This window comes from Heterocephalus glaber, unplaced genomic scaffold, assembly GCF_053883595.1.
Source record: "Heterocephalus glaber isolate CG9 unplaced genomic scaffold, H.glaber_assembly_v1.0 deba00001773, whole genome shotgun sequence".
Taxonomy (NCBI): domain Eukaryota; kingdom Metazoa; phylum Chordata; class Mammalia; order Rodentia; family Bathyergidae; genus Heterocephalus; species Heterocephalus glaber.
In genome coordinates, this window is record NW_028258463.1 from 1,528,747 (window position 1) to 1,553,397 (window position 24,651).

Here is a 24,651-nt window from a genome sequence, read left to right on the forward strand (position 1 = left end):
TCTCTTCCTCTTGGATTGTTCCCTTTACAAGGATGTAGTGTCCTTCTTTGTCTCTCTTAATCAGTGTTGATTTGAAATCCACTTGATCTGCAAAGAGGATAGCTACTCCTGCTCTTTTTCAGGTTCCTGTTTCATAGAGTATTTTTTTCCACCCTTTAACTTTCAGTCTATGAGTTTCTTTTTGAATTAAGTGTGTTTCTTGTATGCAGCATATTGTTGGATCTTACTTCTTGATCCATTCTGCCAGTCTATTTCTTTTGAGTGGTGAATTGAGACCATTAACATTGATGGTTATAACTGATACATATTGACTTATCATTGTCATGACTGTTTCTTTTTTTTAGATTCTCCCCCTTTGGTTTAATTTCTTTCATGCCCAGTGGATTCATTCTGCTGGGCTTCCTCAGGTTTGTGATCCTTTTTGTGTTTTCCTAGGATATTTTCTAGAATTTTTTTGAGTGCTGGTTTGGCATTCATGAAGTTCCTAAGGTGCTCTTTGTCATGAAAGTATATTTCTCCATCAATTTTGAAAGATAGTTTTGCAGGGGACATCAATCCGGATGGAGGTTGTTTTCCTTTAGGGCTTGAAATATGTCACTCCATGCTCTTCTTGCCTTGTGGGTTTGTGTTGAGAAGTCTGCTGTGATTCTGATGGGCTTTCCTTTGTATGTGATTTGTTTCTTTTCTTTTCCTTTTTTTTTTTTTGCTTAAATTCTTTTATTGGTACATTTTAGGTATACAATACATTTACATTTATCATTGGGTGCTTGTACCTGTACATGATGTATCTTGGTTCTTATGTTTTCCCCATTACCTGTGGGCACTTCACTCCCTCCACCCTTCTCTATTTACATAGACTTCATTTCCTTTTTTTTCTTTTCTCATAATTTTTCCTTTCCATTCTTTTCTTTCACCATCTCCTCCCACCACCCCTACCCTTTTGGACCTTTTCCTATTTCAAAGTATTAATTATTAGTTATTAATCCTTTTAATCCTTATTTACATTCTCAGTTTCTCATGCTGTTTCTTTTCTCTTAACTGCTTGTAGAATTTTGTTCTTCTGTTGGGTTTCTGGAATCTGAACTATTATATGCCTATGTGTAGATTTTTTTTTTGATCAAGGCTAGTTGGAGTCCTATGTGCCTCACTTGTCTGTATGTCAAGTTCTTTTCCCCTGCTTGGGAAGTTTGCTGCCATTACTTCTGTGAACAGTTTTATTATGTTGTTTGCACTCTCTCCTGTTTCTTTGTTGACTCTCATGAGTCTTATGTTATTTTTCTTTGCATTGTCTAGCAGCTGCTGGATTTATTTCTCGTGGTCCCTTACTATTTTAAAGAAATTCTTCTTTTCCTGGTCACTAATTACAATCCTGTCTTCTACCTCTGAAATTCTATCCTTGCATTGGCTTATTCTGCTGCAGAAACTTTCAATGGAGTTTTTAATCTCCTGGAAATCTGTTTGCAACTGTTTTATGGATTCCATTGGTTTCCTATGTTGTGATTCCATCATGTTCTTCAGCTCCTCTATTTTCAAATCTGTGTACACTCTAGATTCATTAATCATGTCTTGTACTATGGGCACAGTCTCTGATGTTATCTGAGAAATTATTTCTGATTTCATTTTTTCCAGGTCCTCTTTTGTTGACAGTTCAGCGAGCCCAGGTGGTTGAGTATCAGATTGTTCCATCTCACTTCCCTTTGGGGTTGCCTTAGGTGATTTGGAAGTCTGGTTTTGAGATTTATTCACTTGTCTTCTCATTTCAACAGATGGAGTCTGCTGTGCCTTTTTTGAGGTGACTTTTTGGTCACCCAATGGTCTTGAATTCTCAGCAAGCCACCAATCAGCCTTTATTCTGCTGCTCACCAGTACACCAATTCCTGGGTTCAGAGTTGTGTCCTTCTGGATTCCTGAGCAGACCTGTTTTCTTGGAGGGCTTCTGGCTGGGGCCTGTGCACACTTGGGATTGTATCTAGGTGTGCCTCTCCCTGGGACCCCTATGTAGCTGTTGTCTGGGAGGGCCTGTGGCTGGGGGCTGTGCACCCCGGTTCCTGTTTTCTGTACAGGCCTTCGCTAGGGTCTCCACACACTTACCAATGGTATTGGGGCGAGTCTCTGGATCTCGCTTGTGTGCTTGTGTAGCTCTTTTCCAGGCAGGTCCTTTGCTGTAGCCAATGGTATGGTGGGCCTCTGGCTGAAGCTCATGTGCCTGTGCAGTTCTTTTCTGGGCAGGTCTTTGGCTTGGGTAGGTGTACAGGAGCCTCTGGGGTCAGGTCGGAGCCCTGGCTGGGATCTACCTGCAGCTGCACCAGTCTGTGCCTCACAGCTGCTCCCTGGGATCTGTGTGCACTTATGGATCTGGATAAATTAGCTTCTGATAGCTCACTAATCAAATATAAGAAGGAAATGTCAAGTTGGGAAGCACTGATGAAACCCTTCATCATAATCCAAATCTACGAAGAGGTAGAAAAAAGGAAAATGACCATGTCTACCACTGCTTGCAACAGTTGCTCTGAATGTCAGTCTTGGCAGATGAGACAACCAAGAGAAAGCATTAGAATTGTTGTAAAGGATTGCTGTGGGAGGCCACCTGGCTGGCTTCATTACTGTGCTGTTGTTAGTATCTGAGGGCTGCCTTCTCTTAGACTGACACAGAAGACCTAGTGACAAGCAGTCCAGTCCTATGTTATCTAAAATATTACAGAGTGGTATTAGCTCGAAAATTCCATACCCAGCAAGCTATTGAGTATGGATAGAGGAGTGTCTGCACACACGTACAAGGCTGTCCTGGGAAGAGAAAGGAAGACATATGACCTGTGTGAGCATTATTGCAGGCAGAGGGAGCAGTAATGACTGGAATTTGTTAAGTCTACCTATGGCCTGCCACCTTGGACTATGCATGGAAAACCATCAGGCTTCAGGGCTGTTCAGTGTATATCTACATGTCCTTGTAAATCACAAAACTAGATCTTGTTCCTTTTTGTCCTCCACAATCGAGAGTCAACAGAATGGGATGGCTCTGGCTCTTTCATGAGCTGACAGGCAAATCATTTAGTCTTTCATTCCCTCAGGTTTTTCCCCTGTAAAGTGGGAATCAACCGTCCCGATTCATAAAGTAGCTGTGAAGATTGACTAGAGTTCATGCATGTAGGCTTAAGCATTGCCTGGTATATAGTAGTTGCCATGTAAGCATTGGTTATAGATCTCTCTCTCTGGGCTTTTCCCATCCTTTCCCAGTGTTGCCAGTGTAGCCAGCTCAGGCTGTCACAATCTCTCTCCTGAACAGCTTTTCTTTATTCTAAATCCATATCTTTCCCAATACATCATATACAGTATCAACACTTCCAACTTTCAGAAGTCCACCTGCCATCTTCTACCTGTCTTATTCAGTGGCTCTCCAGAACTCATTACATAATGTCTAAAGACCTTGATTGCCAGCTCCACTGTAGCCCACCCACAGATCTGAGGTTTTACTCTCAGACTGTACCTTTCACTGAACCTTCTGAACCTGTGCTTCTCTGGAACCATGATAGTTTCAATTCCTTTTACATCAGATGTGTCTGACACACAGCCCTGGACAGTGAACAGCACAGGCCCACAGGATCATAAAGTTTTCACATTGCTATATGATTTTCAGTGATATTTTTCATCATTTGATTGTGTGGTGCTGGAAGGCGGACTGTGTATGAGCTAATGGAAGCTGTAAAGGGGAGGGCAAGGTCTAATCCTAACTCTAGCTCATAGCCAACCACACACAGAAGAATGGAAACCCACATGTATCAGATGTTGCATGCACTTGTGCGATGTGGTGATTAAAGAGCAGTGATTATTGATGATGGTTATTTTAACCTACCTACATAGGTCTGCGTACCTGTGAAGACAGCTGTTTATTGTTATTAAGCAGACTTGTAAGTTTTCTCTTTTAATTATTAAACTTGGGCTTGTGTTATTTCTTTTTAACATTATAATAAAAATATGAAAAAGGAAGCTTTGTTTTTTTATATACATCAACTATATTATGTATTTTATATGTGGCCCAAGACAATCCCTCTTCTCCCAGTGCATCCCAGGGAAGCCAAATGGTTACATACCCATACTCTCTCCATGTGCCCATATTCTCCTCTCTGGTCTCTATGTTCTCTTGTTTTTATACCAATGCTCATTGTTTTCTCCATTTGGATTTTATTTCTCTCCACCAATATCTCCTATTCCAAATTCTGATCAGCCTTCAAAGTCAGGCCTGAATGCCACCTCTCACTCGGGGCCTTTACTGACCCCACTACCATTTTACCATCCCCTTGGTCTTTGCCGACCCCACTGCGCTTCACCTGGTGTTACAGTCATCAATTTATATGCCCCCTATTTATGTTCCACATTCCAGCCTTTCAGCTCCTTGGATCGGCTCTGATTTTTCAGTATGTTCCATATCCCAACCCTATGCTCTGCACAAAGCAGACACTCTGCAAACATGAATGGCACATTCATTGAGAAGTTTGGACGGATAGCCGGGTCCTGTGGTTCATCCTTTCCGTGACTTATTCTCAGTCACCTTATTGCTCCTTCACATGTGTGCTTACTTTAGTATTCCAACTTCGAAAGTAAATGGGATGAAAAGGATCCTATCAGCAAGAATTCCAAACACACAAAATGGACAATCAGTCCTCAAGCCACAGATTTCTTTCTATGCAGATGTGGGGAAAAGATATTGGGAGTGCAGTACCTTTATACCTGGTCACTACAGCTGCGTTGGTGCTGAGAGGCTCTTGGAAGGTGACAGTGAGAGACACGCTGCTGGTTACCATGAGACAGGCATTGGTTGGCATCTCAGGGGCTCCTGGGACAGAAGGAAAAACACAAGGATCTTAGCTCAGCAAATCCTTTTCAAACAATGTTCCTGACTCTTCATAGGATACCAGAAAATGGACACTATGGAAACATTGTAGTGTCTGATAGCTTTTGCTTTTGAACATTTTTGTTAGAAGTCTCAATGGCTTTCATTTGTTGCCACTGTGGTCTTCTTTTTCTTAAATTCTCTTTTATTAGTACATATTTGCAGCACATAATGTTTACATTCCTTGAGGGCAGTTGGACATGTATATAACGTCTTAATTCCTTTTTTCATCCCCCCCTTTGTCACCCTTTCCTTCATCTCTTGATTCTTCTTTCTGTTTGAGAAATATCTATCACTCTACTTCCTATTATCTATCTTTTATTTTGCTCTTTATTTATATTTTGGGTTTCTCATATAAGAGAAACCATGTGATATTTAATCTCGTGTGTCTGATTTATTAGAACATCTTCTGAAGGGGTAAAGAATGCTAGTGGAGCCTTCCCAAATGGTCCTGAAAATACAATGGGAGATTTGGGCTCAGCCAGCAAGAAAGGGGCAGAAAGTGACAGCAGCTTCCTATTTAGATACAGTTCATAGGATACTTTCACATAAATCATATCATTGAGACATTTTGCAGCCTTGCTGGGGGCAAAGGGCAAGTAATGGTACCCTCACTTTTGGGATGAGGAAACTGCGGGCCAAAGAGGCCAAATTCCTCATTCAGAACATGGTGAAGACACAATAGGACGAAAGCGCATGGCTTTGGATGGCTGAACGTGGGCCCTGTCTAAGATAGAATTCTAACTTAGTTTGTTTTTGGTCTGCTTCCTCTTACCTCAGGTAGTGTTTCTAAGAAAAATTGTGGACACATGTCATGCCTGGTAACTTCAGGCTATAAAGGACTGATGATGGTTTTAGGTATTCCTTAGCACTCAGAAAATGTTTTGTAAGGTAGAAAACCATGAAATCTGGCATCAAGTTTAGAAAGATGTCTCTTTCTAGCATTAACCTATCCTAAGTATGGCACAGTACAAATGCACTTCTTAATGCAATTGCTGAGTCTTTGTAAGAATCCACATACCAGCGTTGCTGAGATTATTAATGTTGAAAGCAACCTTTCATTAATACTACTTGAGTTATTTGTTTCAAAGAAAAGGTTAGGCCTAGATCATTGTGTAGTGCTACCTAAAAAATCATTTTCATTGCCTTTGGTCTTTTTCTATATTAGATTTAGTTTGTTCATTTGAAGATTATCTAGGAAAAAGCAGGGAACTTCAGTCAAATGAACTGACTTTTCCCTTGTGTTTAAATTTCAAGTCTAAGTTTTTTTGTTATTTAAATAAAATCTTCTAGAATGAGAGTTTAATATTTCACAAGTGTCTGGGCTGCATATTTTGCTTTTATCCTGGGGGCTGCACTCAGTGGCACTTTCCACTGCTGATGAGCACGATCCAACAAGGTTTTCCTTAAATTAACCAGAAGAATTGGTAAAGACAGAGAAACTGCAGGAAAAAAAGCATAATTCACACGCAGATTTGATTGATTGTCCTCTGTGGCTTACATTCATTGAAGTTCAGTTTACAGCTCTGTATAAAAAAATGCAGCAGAGGGTTGAAAACAACTTAAACTTGAGCTTGAAGCAGAAACTAGACAAATAGGCAAACAAATATTTTTCCATCTCCACATCCCAAAATATAGCCACTTAGTGCTATAATGACCATTCAGGTCATTAGGTTTGGGGTGTAGCGGGTGGAAAGTGCTAGATGAGTGTGACATGGTGGAGTGAGGCCAGGGGCACTGAGGTCTCATAGCTATGGTCAGAGAAACTATCAAGAGCCAGAAAATCAAGCAAGACAAAGACCCTTTTACAGCTTCTCAGAGCCCTTGCTCCAAACAGGCGGACAACGGCCATCCATGACCCTGTGGAGTGAAAAAAAGTCTGGAAAAGAAGGCCTGGCTGTCTCAACCCAAAACTCAGTCTAGTCAAATGTAGAAGCCTCCTGAGTATACTCACTGGCATGTTCGAAGCCCGTTTTCATGCGTCTGTAGAGCCGGTGCCTCCACTCCCAAGCTTTCAGCTGTTTCTCTGTGTTGTCCAGGGTGAGTCCTTCATTCTCCACCTGGGCAGACAGTTCATTCACCCTGTCCTGGGCCTCCTGGACCAGTGTGTTGAGGTGCATTGTGCGGCTTTCCAGGCTGACAACTAAGGGGAAAGAAACAGGATGACTCCTCTCTTTCTGGGGAGACGCTGCTGCATTGGCAGACTATACCTGAGAGTGTACAATGATGGGCTTTAAGAAAAAGCCAGGACAAAGTGGGATCTGTATTCATTATGAACTATCTTATTATGAAAAGGTCCAACTAGTGACATTTACAATCAGATCAAGTGGTATATTCATCAAATTAAGATATTCTTAATTGCTCTCGGGCCATCCTGTCACATACATTCCAATTAGTTGCTTAGCACAGATAATTATAATTGCCCAGATTTGTTTGCAGGACATTGAGAGGCACAAACACATAGGGGGAGAAGCTCTAAGGGCTGGGAAAGTCCTGGGAGAGGTTACCCAGGAGGCAAGTTGTATTCTACCAAATTTATTTGTTCCTGTTTTGGTTTTTGGTAGAAGCCGATACAGATTTTGTGCTCTTATTACATTCTTCCAGGCATACAGAAAATTTTGCGTGTGTGTTTTCGAGTTACAGTTTTGTTATTATTGATCGTTTTATTACTAATAAAGTATGGTGCAATGGGTGCCACAGTTGAGTTAGTGAGATCTGATGGCTGAAAAACTTGGGCGTGATCACCTTTGATTGTGGTCCGCTTATAGGATGAATTTTCCAGCGGTGCCTATGACCACGAGGGCCATTTTGACCAGCTCCTTTTGCCAAGAGAGGCTGTAGAACTTGGCATTTATATTTTACTCAATGCATAGTAGTCTTCATTTGATTTATGTTGTCTCATTTACATAATCCACCCTTGCATGAGTGAACGTTTCAGGGATAGAACTTTCTTGTTCTTGTGCTTCTCATAGTCTGTCAATGGCTCTTAAGCATGTGAGGGCCCATGGGATCCCCTAGTCACTCCAGGAGAGCCCCTCATGGTCACGGATGGGGGGAAATCAGCCTTTTGATGGAAATGTGGTAGGAGATCACACAAATGTTGAAATAAATCAGAATCAAGGCCTATAGATTTGTTGCTGAAATGTTGGATAGTCCCTGTGACCAAAACAATATTCCCCCCTGGTGGGTGGGAAAGAAATTCATCCATTTCATTCTACTAATTAAGGGGGGAAAATATTATGAAGATAACTGAAGTGAAAATTTGTTAGGTGTATTTTGAAATGGAAATTAGGTGGTTGTATATTCATATTCTCTGTGTTCATAGGCATGTTTGGATTAATTACAGGAAATGAATACTAATTTATTATTGCCCTTGCACACCATCAGTCTAAATTTATTTACAGATGAGGTCAATGAAAAATTAGTGGAGTCTTTTCTTTTTCTTTCTTTCTTCTTTCTTTTTAAATTTTCTGTTTAGAACACTCAGGACTGTGTTTTGCTACAGATTTGTCATGGTTAATGAATGTTGCTGTAGCAGTCAATCATGTACTCTAAATACTGTTACACTTTTTTTTTTAAAGCCTCAGTCATGAGCCATGACAGAAAAATAAACAAATAAATATAAAGCTAAAAAACTCTTTCACTGAGCAGCTACACTGTGCAGAATCCCCCGGGAAGGCTAAAGGAGGCCAGAATAAATGATAATATAAGTGCTGTGGATGTAGGGAAGCAATGATGGTGTGTGGACATGAACATTTTGGAGAAAAAATACACACACACACCCATACACACACACAAACTCAGACACATACTCCAGTGGAAAAATTGGCAATATTAGTAGCCTCAAGGTGCAATTTCCTGAAGTAGTGAGATTGACAAGTCAGTACTAAATGCTGTTAATTTAACTAACTTCAGATTAATGGTAGAGTCTGCTGTGACTGAAACCCTCAAACACAGTCTCATTATAGCCTTGCTGGGAAAGTCCTAAATATAGGCATTGACAGTTTAAAACAAATTCGTATACATTTGTGTATTTTTAGACATAGGTTAGGCGTCAGAGTTTGTGTCACAGTTTTCAGGTTGATTAATTGACCCAGTAACTGCACCCTCTACCCACTGCCCCCTCCTCCTTCCACTCCAAAGTATAGAGAAAATGGGGGAATTGTCCTTGTGAAGTTATTCAGTGAGCCTTTATTGTAGGTCTGATGTTTGAATTGCATGCATGTGTCAACACTTGGGTGATAGACACATGATTTATAAAAATAAATTTTTCTAATACTACAAAATCCCCCCTATTAATTTTTATATCCTCTACAGTTATTACTGGTGTGAATTCCAGGTGGCACTTCAGATGGACAGCTTCTCTTGGGCCGTGCTGGGCACCCCTGGCATTTTTCCTGCTTTCCTTAGCACCACACATTTTCTTTCTGCACCTTTCCTTTCCTCCTAGGTTTTAGACTGGATGAAATTTGAGTTGTAGTAAAAGACAAAGCGTGGTAAAGCATTTTGCCTCTTCAGAGACTAACAAGGAAGCTCCACAGACTTATAGTCAGGTGAACTTTCCAAAATTATTTGTATCCCTCATGTTCTTCAACATGAACTCTAACGCGATACCATAGTGATGACGGCTGGGTGGGGATGTAGTGGAATCTCTGAAAGCACAATATGAAGATCTGTGTCATTCTGGACTTCCCAATTTTACATGCAGATTTTGATGAAAGCCTGTTATCTGGTTTAGGGACAAACACCTTTACTATGGAGGAGAATGGAAATTTTGCTAAACATTGCAAAAAAATTAAAAAGAAAAACAAACGAAACAGAGATCTCTCCCTTTTTTCAGATCCAGTTCCCAGGTACGCTGGAGAAGACGCACACTCATTTGCCTCTGTTGTCAGAAGGAATTTCTTGGATTAGTAAGAGAGGCAGTAACTGAACTAGTGGTTTCCAACCATTTCACCAAGCAAATCTTTATGTATTTTTCCAATGGATTTTTAATAGCTGAATAAAACACTCTTTTGCGTGATTTTTTTTTGCTATCTAACCAGCTGACTTACAAAGTAATCGTGTTTTTCCTAATTATTAATGACCTATTTGGGTTCCAATAGAAGCATCTGTTCTGATGAGATAATCAACCTGAGTTAATATATTTTAAGCAGAAGCAAGGAAATATAATTATATTACACTAAGTAATTTTATCCTGAATAATACAGTGATAGGGTAGGTTTTGACTTCTTAGAAAATGTCTGGGAACCTCATCCTATTTTTTTCAACCCAGGAATGGGAGCCATTTCAATCGCCTTATTTTAAAGATGAAGAAATTGAAACCCGGGAAGGTAGGATGACTTAGAAATGATTTCCTTAAAAACTTTAAAATACTCATTGAAATTCTTTGTAAACCAAATGGAATATGAATCAACCTATTATTTAAATATTGCAATTTTCTAATCACTATTTGGCATGAGATTGGTGAACTCATTTTGGCTGGCTGGTTGGGCTCAGAAAATAGGAAGGCTATATCTATTTTATGATTGATTTTCCTGTCCATCTCTTTCTCTTTTTCTAGTGTCCAATCATTCTCTTTCACTTTCACCCATTGGGTATTTCCCCCCTGAATCTTGCACTCCTGCTCTTTTGAAAGTTTGACCTTCTCTCCCATTGCAGTTGGTCCCTTCCCCAGCTGAGAGCCACTGTCCCTGGGAGCAGTCAGAGCCAGCACAATAGAGGGTCTGTGGGTGTGTGGCAAGCAGTCCAGCTGGGGTAAGACCACTCTGTGCTCCTGAAACAGGCTCCGTGCTATTGTGGTGTTAATTATCAACAGCATTTCTACCACCCAGTGCTTCTGAGTGGGTATTTGTTATAAGACCTGCCCAGCTAATTAACTATGAGATGGGGTGGGGGTTGGGTGGCAACTTGATGTCCAAAGAATACAAATACAGTTACTGTTTAAGCCCTGAGATAAATAATGATCATGGACTGAATGGATTTTCTTCACTATTGGAATCTAACCTATGATTGGCCACTACTTACTATTTCTTAATTTTACCCTTACCCCCACAGTTGGTGAATTAGGGCTTCTTTGATAATTGCTTATAGCTTGAAAATATAATGTGGGTAAAATGTAAAACTAATTTTAATTTTTTAATTGAGGACTTTACAGAACAATTTATTTTGTTTGCTTGTAAAGAATGGAAACAATGGACTCATTTGCAAATTACTAACAACGTGCCATTTTAGCAACAGCTTTTCTATTAATAACATTTTCCTCATTTTTACTGATGAGAAAAATGAGGCACTACAATAATCATTTAATCTCAGTGGTAGAAGTATCCTTACAACTAACCTTTGATGCCTCTTCCCAAGGCCCCTTGGCCACTTGTAATCTTCAAGAGGGGAGCTCACTGCTTATCAAGGCAGCCTCACCCATTTTCACATGATTCTGGACAGAGTTTCCTTATCTTGAGCTGAAGTCTGCTTTTCTACTGTTTTCAAAAATGGACAAAATTCATGAAAGGCTTTGGGATCCTGTAAATCAGTGCTACCCCTAAGAGATACATGATCTTAGCCAGTTACTCTGCTGTACTGAGCTCAGATCTCTCATATGTAAAACTAGCATAATAGTGGTGCCCATCTCATAAATTGTAATGATGATAATCTTTGCAAAGAAGACTCTCAATTAATAGCAGCTCATATAAGCACATCCATTAATTGTATATTTTTAGAGTCCCTTAAATATAAAATACTTGTTTTAATGAAATAGCTCAATGTTCTTTCATCAAAAAATGGTCTTGACTTAGATAAAAATTTTCCATTCCAGCTGCTGTTTAGAAATACAATATGCACTCATAAGGGTGTCAAATTCAACCCCTATCTGTTATTTCAAAGGAGAAAATAAGGCCACTTATATTGCACTGAAAGCTAATATCTTCTGAGAAACCAAGAAAGGGAGTTAATAAAATTTATCTTTACTGATCAGAAGTGGAAATCTTCTAACAACTTCACAACTGACTTGTTTGAAAGTAGGAGTATCAAAAGAAGTAATATAGAGGTATTTTAAAAATTAAGTGTGTTAAAATTGCTAATAATAGAGAAACTCAAAACCCAAGTTCCAATTTATCTGTCTTGTTCAGGTTCAGGACTCAAAACTCACTATAGCTTCACTTGGGTCTCAACCTCTTGTCTTACTTTAAGGTTTTCCTAAGGATTTTGAGAATATGGTCTCAAAAAGATTTTAGAGATCTGGAAATTAAATGTTTCATTTTGATTATGGAAATTTCTTTCCACTCATCACATCTGGGGGTGGGCCCAAGAGTGTATCCCCCCGCTATTTTCTAGCAGAATTTACCACTTTCTAGCAGAATCGCTGACATATAATAGGGATTTACCACATCCTTATTACATAAGTTAGGCTGTAACCCTGATTCCTTAGAAGCCAGCATCAGAGACAGAGGGGCACTTACTGTGGCAGGTCTCACCAAACTTAAAAGGACAAATGCACATTTGAATATAAACAAAAACACTTGAATGAATTCTTTAGGTAATCCAAAGCGGATTACTCAGTGGTATCTTAGGGGGTTATTATGGCTTGCCTCTATATGTCCCCTCAAAGCCTCATGCAGTCATAGGTGGATTTTTCTGAGGTGGCTGGATCTAGAGTGTATGATCCTGGGATTAAGGGTGTGTGATTACTAAACCATGCAATGATTGGTTTGGCATTGCCCTAATCCTGGTAGTCTGGATAAGATAAAAGAGGAGGAAAAACACTGTTAAGGTCTCCTTGTTGCTTTTGCTACCTTGTGGGTGCCATAAACTACTTCTCCTCTGTGAAGCCCTTATGCCAAGCCATCCTGCCTTGGAGCCAGCTGACTGTGGACTGAAACCTCTACAATCTGTGAGCTAAATAAACCTTTCCCCTTTTAACTTTGGGTGTCAAGTATTTTGTCTCAATAACGAGAGAAAAGTAACTACCACAGGGGTTTAAGTCTTAAATAAGATAACCATGTTTTCTGCCAATATTTTAGCACTGTCTACAGGCATACAATAGGAGCTATATCATTTAAATTTCCTAGTAGTAACATATAAAAAAGGAAACTCATTTTAGTAATAAATTTTAGTCAACTCAATATATCTAAATGTTAGCATTCCAATATATAGCATTCCAATATATAATCAATGTAAAATTATTAATTAGGTACTGTTTTTGGTACTAATCCTTTGTAATTCAGTGTAAATGTCATAGTTATAAAATTTGGACTAAGCACCTTTCTTTTTCAAAGTTTTATAGTAAATTGGCACTTTATAAGTGTATATTTTAATCAGGTACAAAGAGATTTAATGATTCATGAATGCAATGCGGAATAATTAAGTCAAGCTAACACCTCCATCACCTGAAATCCTCCTTTTTTTGGAGCACTGGAGATTGAAACCAGGGAATTTGCATTGAACTACATCCCCAGCCCTTTTTATTTTTTATTTTGAGACAAGACCTTGCTAAGTTCCCCTGGCTGGACTTGACCTTGTGATTCTGCTTCAGCCTCTCAGAGTCCTGGGATTGCATGTGCACATCACCAGGCCTGGCTGAAATATTTATTTTTTGTTGCAAAGATATTTGAAATTTACTCTCTTAGTAATTTTAAAGTGTACATTACAATATCATTAACTACATTCACCACACTGTGTAATGGATTAAAAAAAATCCATAATCCTGTCTGAGATTTTGTACCCTTTGACCATCAGGTCTCCATTCTCTTTACCCTGGGTGCTGTTATCATCATTCTGCTTTCTACACTGAGACTGATTGTTTTAGGTTCCACATGTAAGTGAGAACACACAGTATTTGTCTTTCTGTGCCTGGCTTATTTTACTGTGTAACAGTGCTCTTCAATTCTACCTATATTGTCACAACTAATGGAATTTCCTTTTTAAAGGCTGAATAATATTCCATCTCTCACGCGTGCGCGCGCGCACACACACACACATATATATATTACATTTTCTCTATTCATTTACTGACACACTTGAGTTGGTTCTATAACTTGGCTATTGGTGGCTTGGAACATATGCAGAAGCCACATGGTGTTTAAAGAATGATTTACTAACATGAAAATGGTTAATTCACTCAATATTTAAAAAATCATTCCTTCATAAGAAATAATGTATTTACATCCCTCATAAAAAGTAGCCTTGGAATTCATTCCATTCAATTAGACAAATATTTATTGAGTATCTAGTACCAGCTGGGGATATGGTCAGGAATGAAACAGATCCTACTGTTGATAGAGTTTACATTCCAATGCAGGAGAGATAGAAAGCAAGCAAAAACATTGGGAAAAATAATGAAAAGTGCTATGCAGAAAATTACAATAGAGTGTTGCGATTATAGAGTAGCTATTTAGACTTTGAACTTAGTGGCCAGAGAAAGCTTCTCTCAAAAATTTCACATTTATGCTGAACTTCAAAAGTTAAGGAATTGATCATGTAACGATCAAGAATAAAAACTGTCAAGCATTTCAAGAACAAGGAGCAGCTAGTGCAAAGGTCCTGTGGCAAGGCAATCTGGCATGTTCAAGAAGCAAAACAGTTGTTGGTGTAGGTGAGTGGCATGCAGAAGGAGATGAGGTTTGAGAATGGATTTGCAAATTGGGGTAATAAAATATTTGGGTCTAATTTTAAAGACCTTCCTATAGCTCCTTCTTTACACATTCTTAATGGCTGGAAATTTTTGTCCTTTGAGAATGGATTTGATTTCAGGGAACCTCTCTAAATAGTTTGAGGCCTGGGGTTGTGATGATGCAGGCCAGTGCTGCTTTGGAACCATAATCAGGTGTGACTGCGCATTGAGTCCAACTTTCTCATGAGCAGACTCTGTGGACAATTCCACAGTGCTCAGCTCAGTGGCAGCACTGCTGGAGTGAGCATGGCGTCCCCCAGGAGGACCATGTTAAAGGGTAACGTTCGTTCGGATTGCAGATTTGCGGCTGTGTTTGTTGACATAAAGCTGGCCTCAGTAGTTTATAGTCACCCCTGAGACGTGGCCTGGACCCATCCCAGCACTAACAGGAATCCCTGACGACAGGAGGACCGAGGGGTGCATCCTGACCAGTGTGCCAAGAGTGAGACACTGGCGTTTGCACCGTCCTCCCGCCACGGGGGCCCCCACAGTCACATTTTACAGTTCCTGGTAACACGTTCTAGTTCCCAGGGCAACATCTGAGGGAGGGCGAGAAAAAGGAGTTTACCAAGATGTGGAGAGGAGGGAAGGGGGTTTGGAGAGACCTCAGCGTGCAGCTGAGAGAAAGGGCAGCAAGACTTAAGCTGAGAAAGGTTCTATGATTCTTACTGGTTCACGGTTTTTAGAGGATGTAAAAATGGAAGCAGCCAGGCTACACTGAAAACCATGTTCTGCAGCAGTGCCTGGGAAACAGCAGCAGCCGCCTCCAAGGGTGCCTTAGAGTGTCAATTATTGGGCAGCTTCTAGGCTTTCCCTATGTAAGTGCATACGTGTGTACGTCCACTGTACACATAACGTGAGTTCCTACATACATTAAAACTCACTATTTGTGGTTCTCAGCAGTGTAAGATGGGGCTAAAATTTTGACGAAAATTTGCTGAGTATCGACTATGTCCTAAGTACTAGAGTCCAAAGATTAGGGGAAATACATGTGAGTGGCCAGATAACTCAAAAGGAGCTTGTTTCTTTAGGATTAGTGTTCACGGGACCTTCATGATGCCAAAGGAATGACAGCCTCAGGAAGGCAAGGCCCTTGTTGACCATTCAGCAAACTCCCCCTCGAGATGGTTGAGCTATGATCGGAGGATAGGGGTGGGACACGAGTGAGTCAGAAAAAGGAAGAGGTATGTGATGAGGTGAGGGGAGGCTTTTAAAGTCAGATATAACAAGTCTTTCTCAAATAGCAGCTGTTCACTTGCAACTCGGAAATCACCAATGGCATAGCTGCGGGTATCCTGTGGTCCCTCTGCTCAGGGGCTTCCCTAGGAAATCCCTTTAGATCCTGTGCCTGTGTCCTAGCTTGACACCCCAGGCTGAAGGGAAGTACTTGGGATTCTACTTCAATAATGGCTGACACTTTTTTTTTTTTGGAAGAATGAATATTACAGCTCTCTCCCCTTGTCCTCAGGTCCATTTTACAGTTTTAGTTACCCACAGCCAACTGTGTCCCAAAAATATTAAATGAAAAATTCTAGAAAGAAACAAATTGTCAGTTTTAAGTTGCATGCTGGTCTCAGTAGTGTGACAAAATCAATAGTGTGACAAAATGTTCTGTTCCATTCCCCTTGTCCATTGTATCCATGCTGTACACACTGCCTACCTTTTGGTCAGTTAGTAGCCAGTCACCTTAGTAATGAGATCAACTGTCATGATATTGCAGTGCTTGTATTCAGGTAACCTTACTTTATTTAACATAGTCCCAAAGTGCAAGAGTAGTGATGCTTAATTGTTGTAGTTGTTCTGATTTATTATTATTGATGGTAATATTCTATTGTCCCTAAATTATAAATTAAACTTTATCATTGGTATGCTATGTGTAGGAAAAACATAGCACATATAGAGTTGGGTACTATATGTGGTTTTCAAGTGTCCACTGGGTACTGGAATGTATTCCTTGTGGGTAGAGGGAGAACTGCTGTACTTTGTGTCATTTGCCTGAAGGTGGAATGGAAAACCATTGCTAGTTAAAGATGGAGATTTATCTGATGATTAGACTAGGCTACTGTATATACAGTATTTATTGTCAGGGGAGAGTGCAAGTTTGGATGGCTGCTTCTGGGACTTTTCCTATGAATAATGTTTATGAACACCTCCATCTAGCTCTGTTGAGGGGCAAATGACTGGGATACAGGTCTGATTGATGACTTTGGAAGTAAATTCCTAAACCCTACGGTGTCATCATGATTCCTGTTAAGAAATGGTGAGGATTACAGAGGAATTTCTTCTGAAATGTGTTGGGCTCTTGGTATAGTGAAGAGAGCATGGGATTGGTTTTAGGAAGGAAATACACAGGGGAGGAGAAGGAAGAAAATGAATTATGTTAGAAACCTCACACTCTGCTTTGAAATATGTGGCAGTCATTAGAAGAGGAACAGATGGACAGCCAGGAAAGGAAGGAATTGAGCATCCACTGTGTAGTAATGAGTTTGTCAAAATTTTTCTACAAATGCCAAAGCACTGAATAGACATCTGGATTCAAATTATGGCTTCACCACCTGCTAGCTTCGTAGCATTAGGTGAACTATTTGATTTTTCTTATTCTAGTCTGTTCCCTGATTAAATGAGAAAGATAACACCCACCTCTCAAGCCAGTTGTGAGGATCATGTAAGATGATGTGGACAAATGCATTTTTTAGTGTGTAAGACAGGCTAAGAACTTAAAGCCTCTTTGTTACTTTTCTTCTGTTACATCCTACCTTTTTAGTTCCTTGGGAACAGTATATAGCAGGTGTTTACTTATCTGGTTCTAGCTGGCAGAAAGGTTTTTCTCATGGGCAGGTTCAAACTCATGAACAGAAGCAATTTTCTTTCTTTTGTACTTTATGTAGAAAGTGAATTAAAAATTCCTGAAAACATTCTGTTCTTTTATCCTGCCTCTCTCCTACACAAATGGCACCTTAGTGCACAGAACAGAATAAAGAAATATGCCATAGGATTTTAGCAAATAGGACTAAGGGAACAGATGCAAGTGCCCAGTTGCCATAGCTTTTCATACTGGTTCTTTGGAAAGGGAGTAAGTTAGTGTAAAAGGATACCAGGTATTGATATCTTACAGATTTAGGCTTGGGTTTCTGACATCCCTAGTCATTTGGTAGGTGTGTGATCTTTGGTCGGTTACTAAATCCCTCAGAATCACAAATTTCTCATCTTAAAATCAATTTAATAACATGTGTTACAGAGTTATTGTAAAATCCAGAGATAACATGCATGAAGACTTCATAGCCACTCAGTCAACACTCCTTTCCCATTTTCACTCATGTGAATTTATATTTAGTACTATGTCTGACTTCCTGGGTACTCTAGGTGATTTAGGCATCGCATTTCATGGAGACTTAAACTTGGGCTAATCTCTAAAGGAAAAAAGCCTCCAAACCAGATTGATCTACCCTGCAAAACTTGGGCTAATCTCTCACTGTCCATCCCTTACAACTTTGTGATGGTATCATGGTCATCATCCCAGAAGAAACAAGCTAAACTAGGAATCTGTTGAACAAATATGCTTTGGGTTTAACTAGATAGTACTTGGATTCTTTGTGGAGGTTTAGTTTTGCACAAGAGGGCTTTGGAAGTTGGAAGTCTTTCTGTCTTCAGAGAAAATGCGGAATTCTTGGTAGTGTCTCAGGTAAGTAGGACTAATGTTTCCTCTAGCCCAGTGTAGGATGGCTGGGCAACATCTGGATCAATGGTCTCCTTGTTCCCCTAGAATGGGGCTCAGTCTGCATTCTCTGTGTCCATAACTTCTGATTCTCTTTCTACTTCTCTTTCACTGAATCATGTCATTGCAAGATGAATTAGGAGGCAGCAAACGTGTCTTTTTAAATTTTTTCTACCCTTATTTGCTTATCTCTCGAAATCCCCAGTTCTATAAAAAAGATCAGTGCTTTGACGATGGAACTCTTTTGAAGGCCCCAAGTCTTACTGATTCCAAATCCTCACTGTCTTTGACATGGATGTGGTGAACTTAGCATTTTGAAAGTAAAGATGTTTTCTGATACAAGGACCTGCCTTTGTACCTAGTCATTGGGTGGTAGTGGTTTATAAAATTTAGAAGCAGAGATGTGACCTCTAATTATATATTTGCTTACTTCTCTTTCAGCATTCTGAGTCCCACTACTCGGAAATAAGTGAATCAGTATTAGTGAAGCTAACAGTTTGATGAGTTTACTTTTTCTTTTAGGAAACATCAAATCTGTGGCACAGAGCCATTGTGGTCATTGGGTCAGAGGGTTTGTTCCCCAAGGGGAATGTAAGAAAGTACCTAATAATGTTGTTGTGAGGATTAAAGGAGTCAATACATGTAAAGTACTCAGAATAGTGCCTGGCAGAGGCTGAAAACTATATGATATTATCCAATCCTGTCCTGGGCAGGGTCTGCCCTGGCCCCAGAGCAAGTCACTCTACAAGTATTATCATAGGCTTTCCTTCAAAATAGATTGAGAAAGAAGCCAGTCACCAAAGACCACACATTATACATTTCTATTACCTTAAATGTCTAGAACAGACAAGTCTACAGAAACAGAAAGGTTTTATTAGGGTTGGAAGTAGAGGGAATACTAGGGAGTGACAGCTTGACAGCATGGAGTTTCTTTTCAGGATTTTCCTTTCTTTTTGAAGTTTTAAATTTGATTGTGATAGCTGTAAACTCTGTATATTCATTAAAACCCATGAAATTGTATACTTTTAATGGATGAATTGTAAGGTGTGTGAATTTTATCTTAATACATCTGTTAAAATGTATATCCAGAATTCTCCCATTGGTCAGCATCACAGTCAGGCTTGTCCAAGCAACTGACTGTGTTGTGGGTTATTGTTGTTGCCTCCTCCATGGTTTTCTTGATTCCACCAGTCCCTCACCACTGTTCATTCTCCACAGAGCTTCATAATGATCTTTAAATGCAAATCAGACCATGGCTTTCACCTGGCTAAGCTGATTGCTGCTTTCCCTTCACATTCAGTCATCAAAGGGAAACACATTGGCATGGCCTCAAGGTCCTGCAACAGTTGATCCCAGTGACTTCTTCAGCTATGACTCTCCCAAGTGTTACTTTGTTTTGGCCACATTGGCCATTGTTCTTCCAGTATGTCAGTGTCGTTCCTGGCGGCCTCAGATCTTTCACTCTAGCCAGAATTTGACTCCCACATCTTCCCATGGCTCATTTCTGTAGGCTCATTTAGGACTTAAGTGAAATATCACCACATCTGAGAGGCTTCCCTTACCTAACCATTTTTAAAATAATGCCTTCCCCACCAATCTCTAGCTGCTCATTTATTGTATATTCTTCATAGAATTGATTATTTTAGTTTTTGTTTTAATTTATCTATGTATTTGCTTGTTGGAAGACTCCTCCATTAGTACTTGGGTTCTATGACAATGGGAAGTTTGTCTTATTCACCACTGCATTCCCAGTACCTAGTATCACTGGCTTGCACTATTTGTTGAATAAATGAGTGAAGACAGACATTGACTGGTATACAAAGACACAAACACATATCTACTCATTCTTTTTCTATGTATACCTCCTATTCTATATCATCATTTGGCATCTCACAAATTGTAAAGCTTAGCCACAATTCTTAGTAGGAAGTTCCTTGGTGGGGTCCATTTTAAATACTATTTAGCATATTCTAATTAGGATGAAGTTGAATGGTTAGACTGATAAACATGCTTGCTCTTTTCATGAAAGGCCATGAAAGCAGGTAAAGAATTTCAGAGCCTATGTTTAGTCAACCATCCCTGCCCTGAAGGTCTAGTTCGAATGCTGTTATTCTTAGGTTTACTTACAATGTGGACTTTCTCGGGCCCCTGTCCTCAGAAGAATCTTTGCGATGGGCACGTTGTTGGTCATGATGGCAATGTCCAGAGGTGTCAGCCCCTCACTGTTAGGGGTGTTGAGGTCTAGCTCTTCTGGGGTGTACTGTTCCAGGAGGAGCAGCACAGCATCCATGTCCTGCTGCTCAACTGCCTCAAACATGGCTTCATTGCCCTGGAAGTTCTGGAAGTAAAGAAAGAAAGCAGGTTAGCACAATTTCCTAGACCACTATGTCTTTATGGAGTAACTATTCTGAATTTTAGAGATTCCTTTAGAGACTTCAGGCTCACTTATAGGTGGGTAATTGTACAACTACAGCATATTACAAGGCCTCCCACTGCTGAAACTACCTTCCATCCTTTCTAATGGTCATTGAGCAAATAATTTAGATGCACTAAGACAACACAGTACTTTATAGCAAGGTGAGTCTTAGGTGAGTGCCAAAAGCAGCATCGATGATATTAGCACACATAGTTTTAACTACAACTAGCTTGGTACTGAGAGTGTACTTTCTCTATTTCCCTCAAACCCAACACTAGGTGTTATCATCCTTGGTCTTTATCATGGCAATGACCTATTTACTGCCAGTCCTGGGCTTTTCTAGCCCAGGCTCTATACTGGTATGAGAGTAATCTTCCTAAAGAATACATGTTGCAGGGGCCAGGGATTTAGCTCAGTGGTTCCGCCGCCTGCCTGGCAAGCACAAGGTCCCAAGTTTGATCCCCGGTACCAAAAAGGAAAAACATAAAGAATATATGTTGCATGCTGCATCGGTGTTTACAGATCTCATAGCTCCATACTGCCTGTAGGTGGATGCCCACCTTTCTAGATCCCTTGGTGTTCTAATACCACACTTTCTTTTCCCAGAAACCCAGTCATTGCACACCTGCCATTTCTGAGCTCTGAAGTAAGGAGCTCAAGTGGCAGAGTTCAAAGAAAATTTCAGTGGCTTGTGGCTAATCGTTTTGGGGGCTCTGAGGGCTAGAAGTTGAATATTTATGGAATATGTATTACTCATAGAAAAATTAGCTATGGATAACATGGGTTGTTTGGAAAGTTTTTTTTCCAAAGGATTAGCAACAAACAAAGGAGGGAGTGGTCTTTAAAAATGTTGAAACACCATTGAGCTTGACCTCACATAGTGGTCACCTGACTAGCATGAGGAAAATCTTTAGTGCCCAAAGTTCTAGGCAGATAGGTTTAATTTTTAGTCTCATCCAAAACTTATTCTATCAGAAACTATTGGTTGGCTTTAGCCAAGTACATATCACCAAATAGGAGCTTGAGGAAAACATGAAGTGATTATGCAAATGCTTGTTTTGACAGTGTGGACCCAGGGACGAAGCTGTTTTGGTAGGTAGTTCTCCATGCTGCAAGACAATCTGCCGAATGGAAAAGTGTTTGATCCACACACGGTGGAACCGAAAGGCCTCTGATGATCAGGCAACTTAGTCACAGCCAAGCTCTCCCAGAAGATGAATTTGAAATGAGAATATGTATTAGAAAGCAAATGAGTTTCAAGTTAAAATGTTGCCCTGTCCACAGTGAGTACTTGGTTTTGATCCTTCATATTTTTAATTTCTCATGTGCCATATTTACTCTCACTCTTAAGTCATTTCCTCCTCCATGCTTTTGCTGGCAAACTCTAGCTTTCTTCTCTCTGGAAAGGCTGGGATTTACTTGTCTTAAGCTCAAACAAATGGAGCCATTACCCCCTGCAAAATGCCCTTTCTGAGCATGTTTACATTACGCCCTTAGCTTTTACTGAGGGCTAGTATAGAAAACTTTTCGAGAACACTTGTAATATCGCCAGTATGACTCTTTATGCACCACTTCCTCCTTTGGATTTTGAGGCAGGGTCTTGCTATGCCATCTAAGCTGGCTTGAACTTGCTATGGAGCCCCGGCTGGCCTCCACCTCACAATTCTCCTGTCTTAGCCTCTGGATTGCTGGGCTTACAGGTGTGTGCCACTATGCTCAGCTTCTTTATGCCATTCTCTCTACATAATTCACTATGACATCTATAGAGGTCAACCGATTCAGCAAGAGGAAAATGTTCATTTCTCCTGATAGAGTGCTATACTTTCAAATATTTGCTAATGAAATGCTATAACCAATTATGTTTCCTTTTCTGCTTTGACTGCCTGGGACCTCAAAGATAAATGTAAAGATAAATTCCAGGCACTATATTTACCTAGGTTTTTGATATTCTTGTTTCTCTTCTCATTCCCTGTATGTTTTCTTTTCCTACTATTTTTTCTCCCCTTCATCATTATATAGTAGATATGCATTAATTGCCTAGATTCAGTTTTGAATGCCTTTGGAAAGCATGTGGAGTACACAGTAGAAATAATAATATAATATTAATATTATTATTTGAATAAACGCTGGAAGTCTCAACCTGAGATTCCATATTTGCCAGACTGCTGTATTTGAGATTGGTTTCTTTAGTGTAGTAGTAAAACACGAAGCTACAGGAAGGGAGAGGGGAAAATCTCACCATCATTCAAACTTTGTCTAACATCGTGGATACATGTAGTTCCTGCCTTGCTGGATTCTATTTCAGCATTTATCAAACTGTGAAAACATTAGCTTCAGAAATAAATGTGGATCATCATGGTATCTTCAAACATAACTGAACAAATCAAACTGACACAGAAGAAAAAGAGCTTTGTTACCACCGAGGTCTTTCTGAGACTCAGGCGATCAGTTCTTGTTCTAAAATAGGCCTCGTCAAAGGAAGAGTGGCTGCCCTTCAGTTTCTCCGAGAGGTTCCTGTACAGGCGTTTGGCAGCATTGGGAGACGATGGGGCACTGTGCTTTTTTGACTGAGAAAGATGTAAATTCTGCATTTGTTGGGTCATTTTCACACGGCAGTTCCTAAGAAGAAGAAAATCTAATGGATCATTTACAACAGAATTGTAAGTTGACAAAGAATTATATCATCTCCAGTAATCCCTGGAATCCTCATATAATGTTATAGCTGGAAGAAAGGCTCTCAGAGATGATCCCACCTAGCTCTTCATTTTTGAAACATGAAAATTGAAACCCAGGGTAAAGAAACAGCTTGTTGAGGTTACAGACTTAATTGGTGACAGGAATGAAATGACAACCTCCATTTCTTGTATGCACATGTTTGTTTCCCTGCAAATGTGTATATGATATGAAGCTCAACTCAAAGTCTTCTGGTCTCTCAGCCAATTGAGGATGTGGCTCAATTCTGTAACCAAAGGGCAGTTTAGTTATTCTTGGGGATATGACAGTGCGGCTTTTCTATTTGCTTTTTCCCAGATGCTGTCCTCTGTAAGACAGTGTGATCACTCCCTGCACACTCCTTCCCTTGGTGGTATCACCCCAACTTTGAGGTTGTGTTCATTTGGTTACCTCCCCAAATGTGCAGAGGCTTGGTGGATTTGTACACGCAGGACCATTCTTGCTCACCCCAGATACCCTGGGTAGGGGTCCCCCAGGGCACTCCTGACACTGCTATTCTCCAAGTAGTATTTGAATCTCTAATCTCTAATGTCTAATCTCTAATCTCTAACAGCCTCCCATCCCTGCCCCAGTCACACCTGAAGTCAGTTTCCAAATCAGCCATGCCATCTAAAAAGCTACCCAACTTTATTTTGGGTATTGCTATTGGAACATGAATGCAATCGAGGCTGAGACTGCCTGATGTGTGTGTGTGTGTGTGTGTGTGTGTGTGTGTTGATGAAGAAATGCATGAATTTCACTAGCCATGGCACTTACATGTGAAATGTTTTCATATTTGCTGAAGCCTCCAGGGCACAGGACCCAGAGCTCTCTGGAGTATGCCATTGCCTTCTTACCGTTCCCATTATTTTTGTTTGTTTTTTTGAGACAGGGTGTTACTCTGTAATTCAGGCTGGACTTGAACTCACTATGTAACTCAGGTTGGCCTTGAACTCATGGCAATCCTCCTGCCTCAGCTTCCTGAGTGCTGGGATTAAATGTGTGCACAATCATGTCCAGCTTTTCAATGTATTTGTGTTTGTCTTCCATTTGTAATGCTGCCATTGCTACTTATCTGTGATCTTTAGGTCATCTTGAAGGTCTTGCTTTTTTTTTTTTTTTTTTTACAACTTTATGGATCTCAGAACGTAAAACCATAGAACCTCTTTTATTGATGAAACTCTTCACAGAATTTATAAAAATTTTCCATTTTTGACAAGATAGCTTCATATAGAAGTGCTTATCTCATATCC

General features: G+C 40.0%; 1 protein-coding gene across 3 annotated transcripts in view; it reads right to left on the minus strand.

Moving 5' to 3' along the window:
• Ankfn1 (ankyrin repeat and fibronectin type III domain containing 1) overlaps positions 1-24,651 on the minus strand; it is a 406,041-nt gene that overhangs the window by 137,237 nt on the left and 244,153 nt on the right. For all 3 annotated transcript variants that reach the window (XM_087202565.1, XM_004859789.3, XM_087202564.1), the window contains exons 4-7: positions 23,104-23,305; positions 20,398-20,608; positions 6,843-7,031; positions 4,718-4,831 (exon numbers count right to left, since the gene is read on the minus strand). In XM_087202565.1, the coding sequence (XP_087058691.1) occupies positions 4,718-4,831; positions 6,843-7,031; positions 20,398-20,608; positions 23,104-23,289 (700 nt within the window). In that variant the 5' untranslated portion in view covers positions 23,290-23,305. The remainder of the gene's footprint in view (positions 1-4,717; positions 4,832-6,842; positions 7,032-20,397; positions 20,609-23,103; positions 23,306-24,651) is intronic.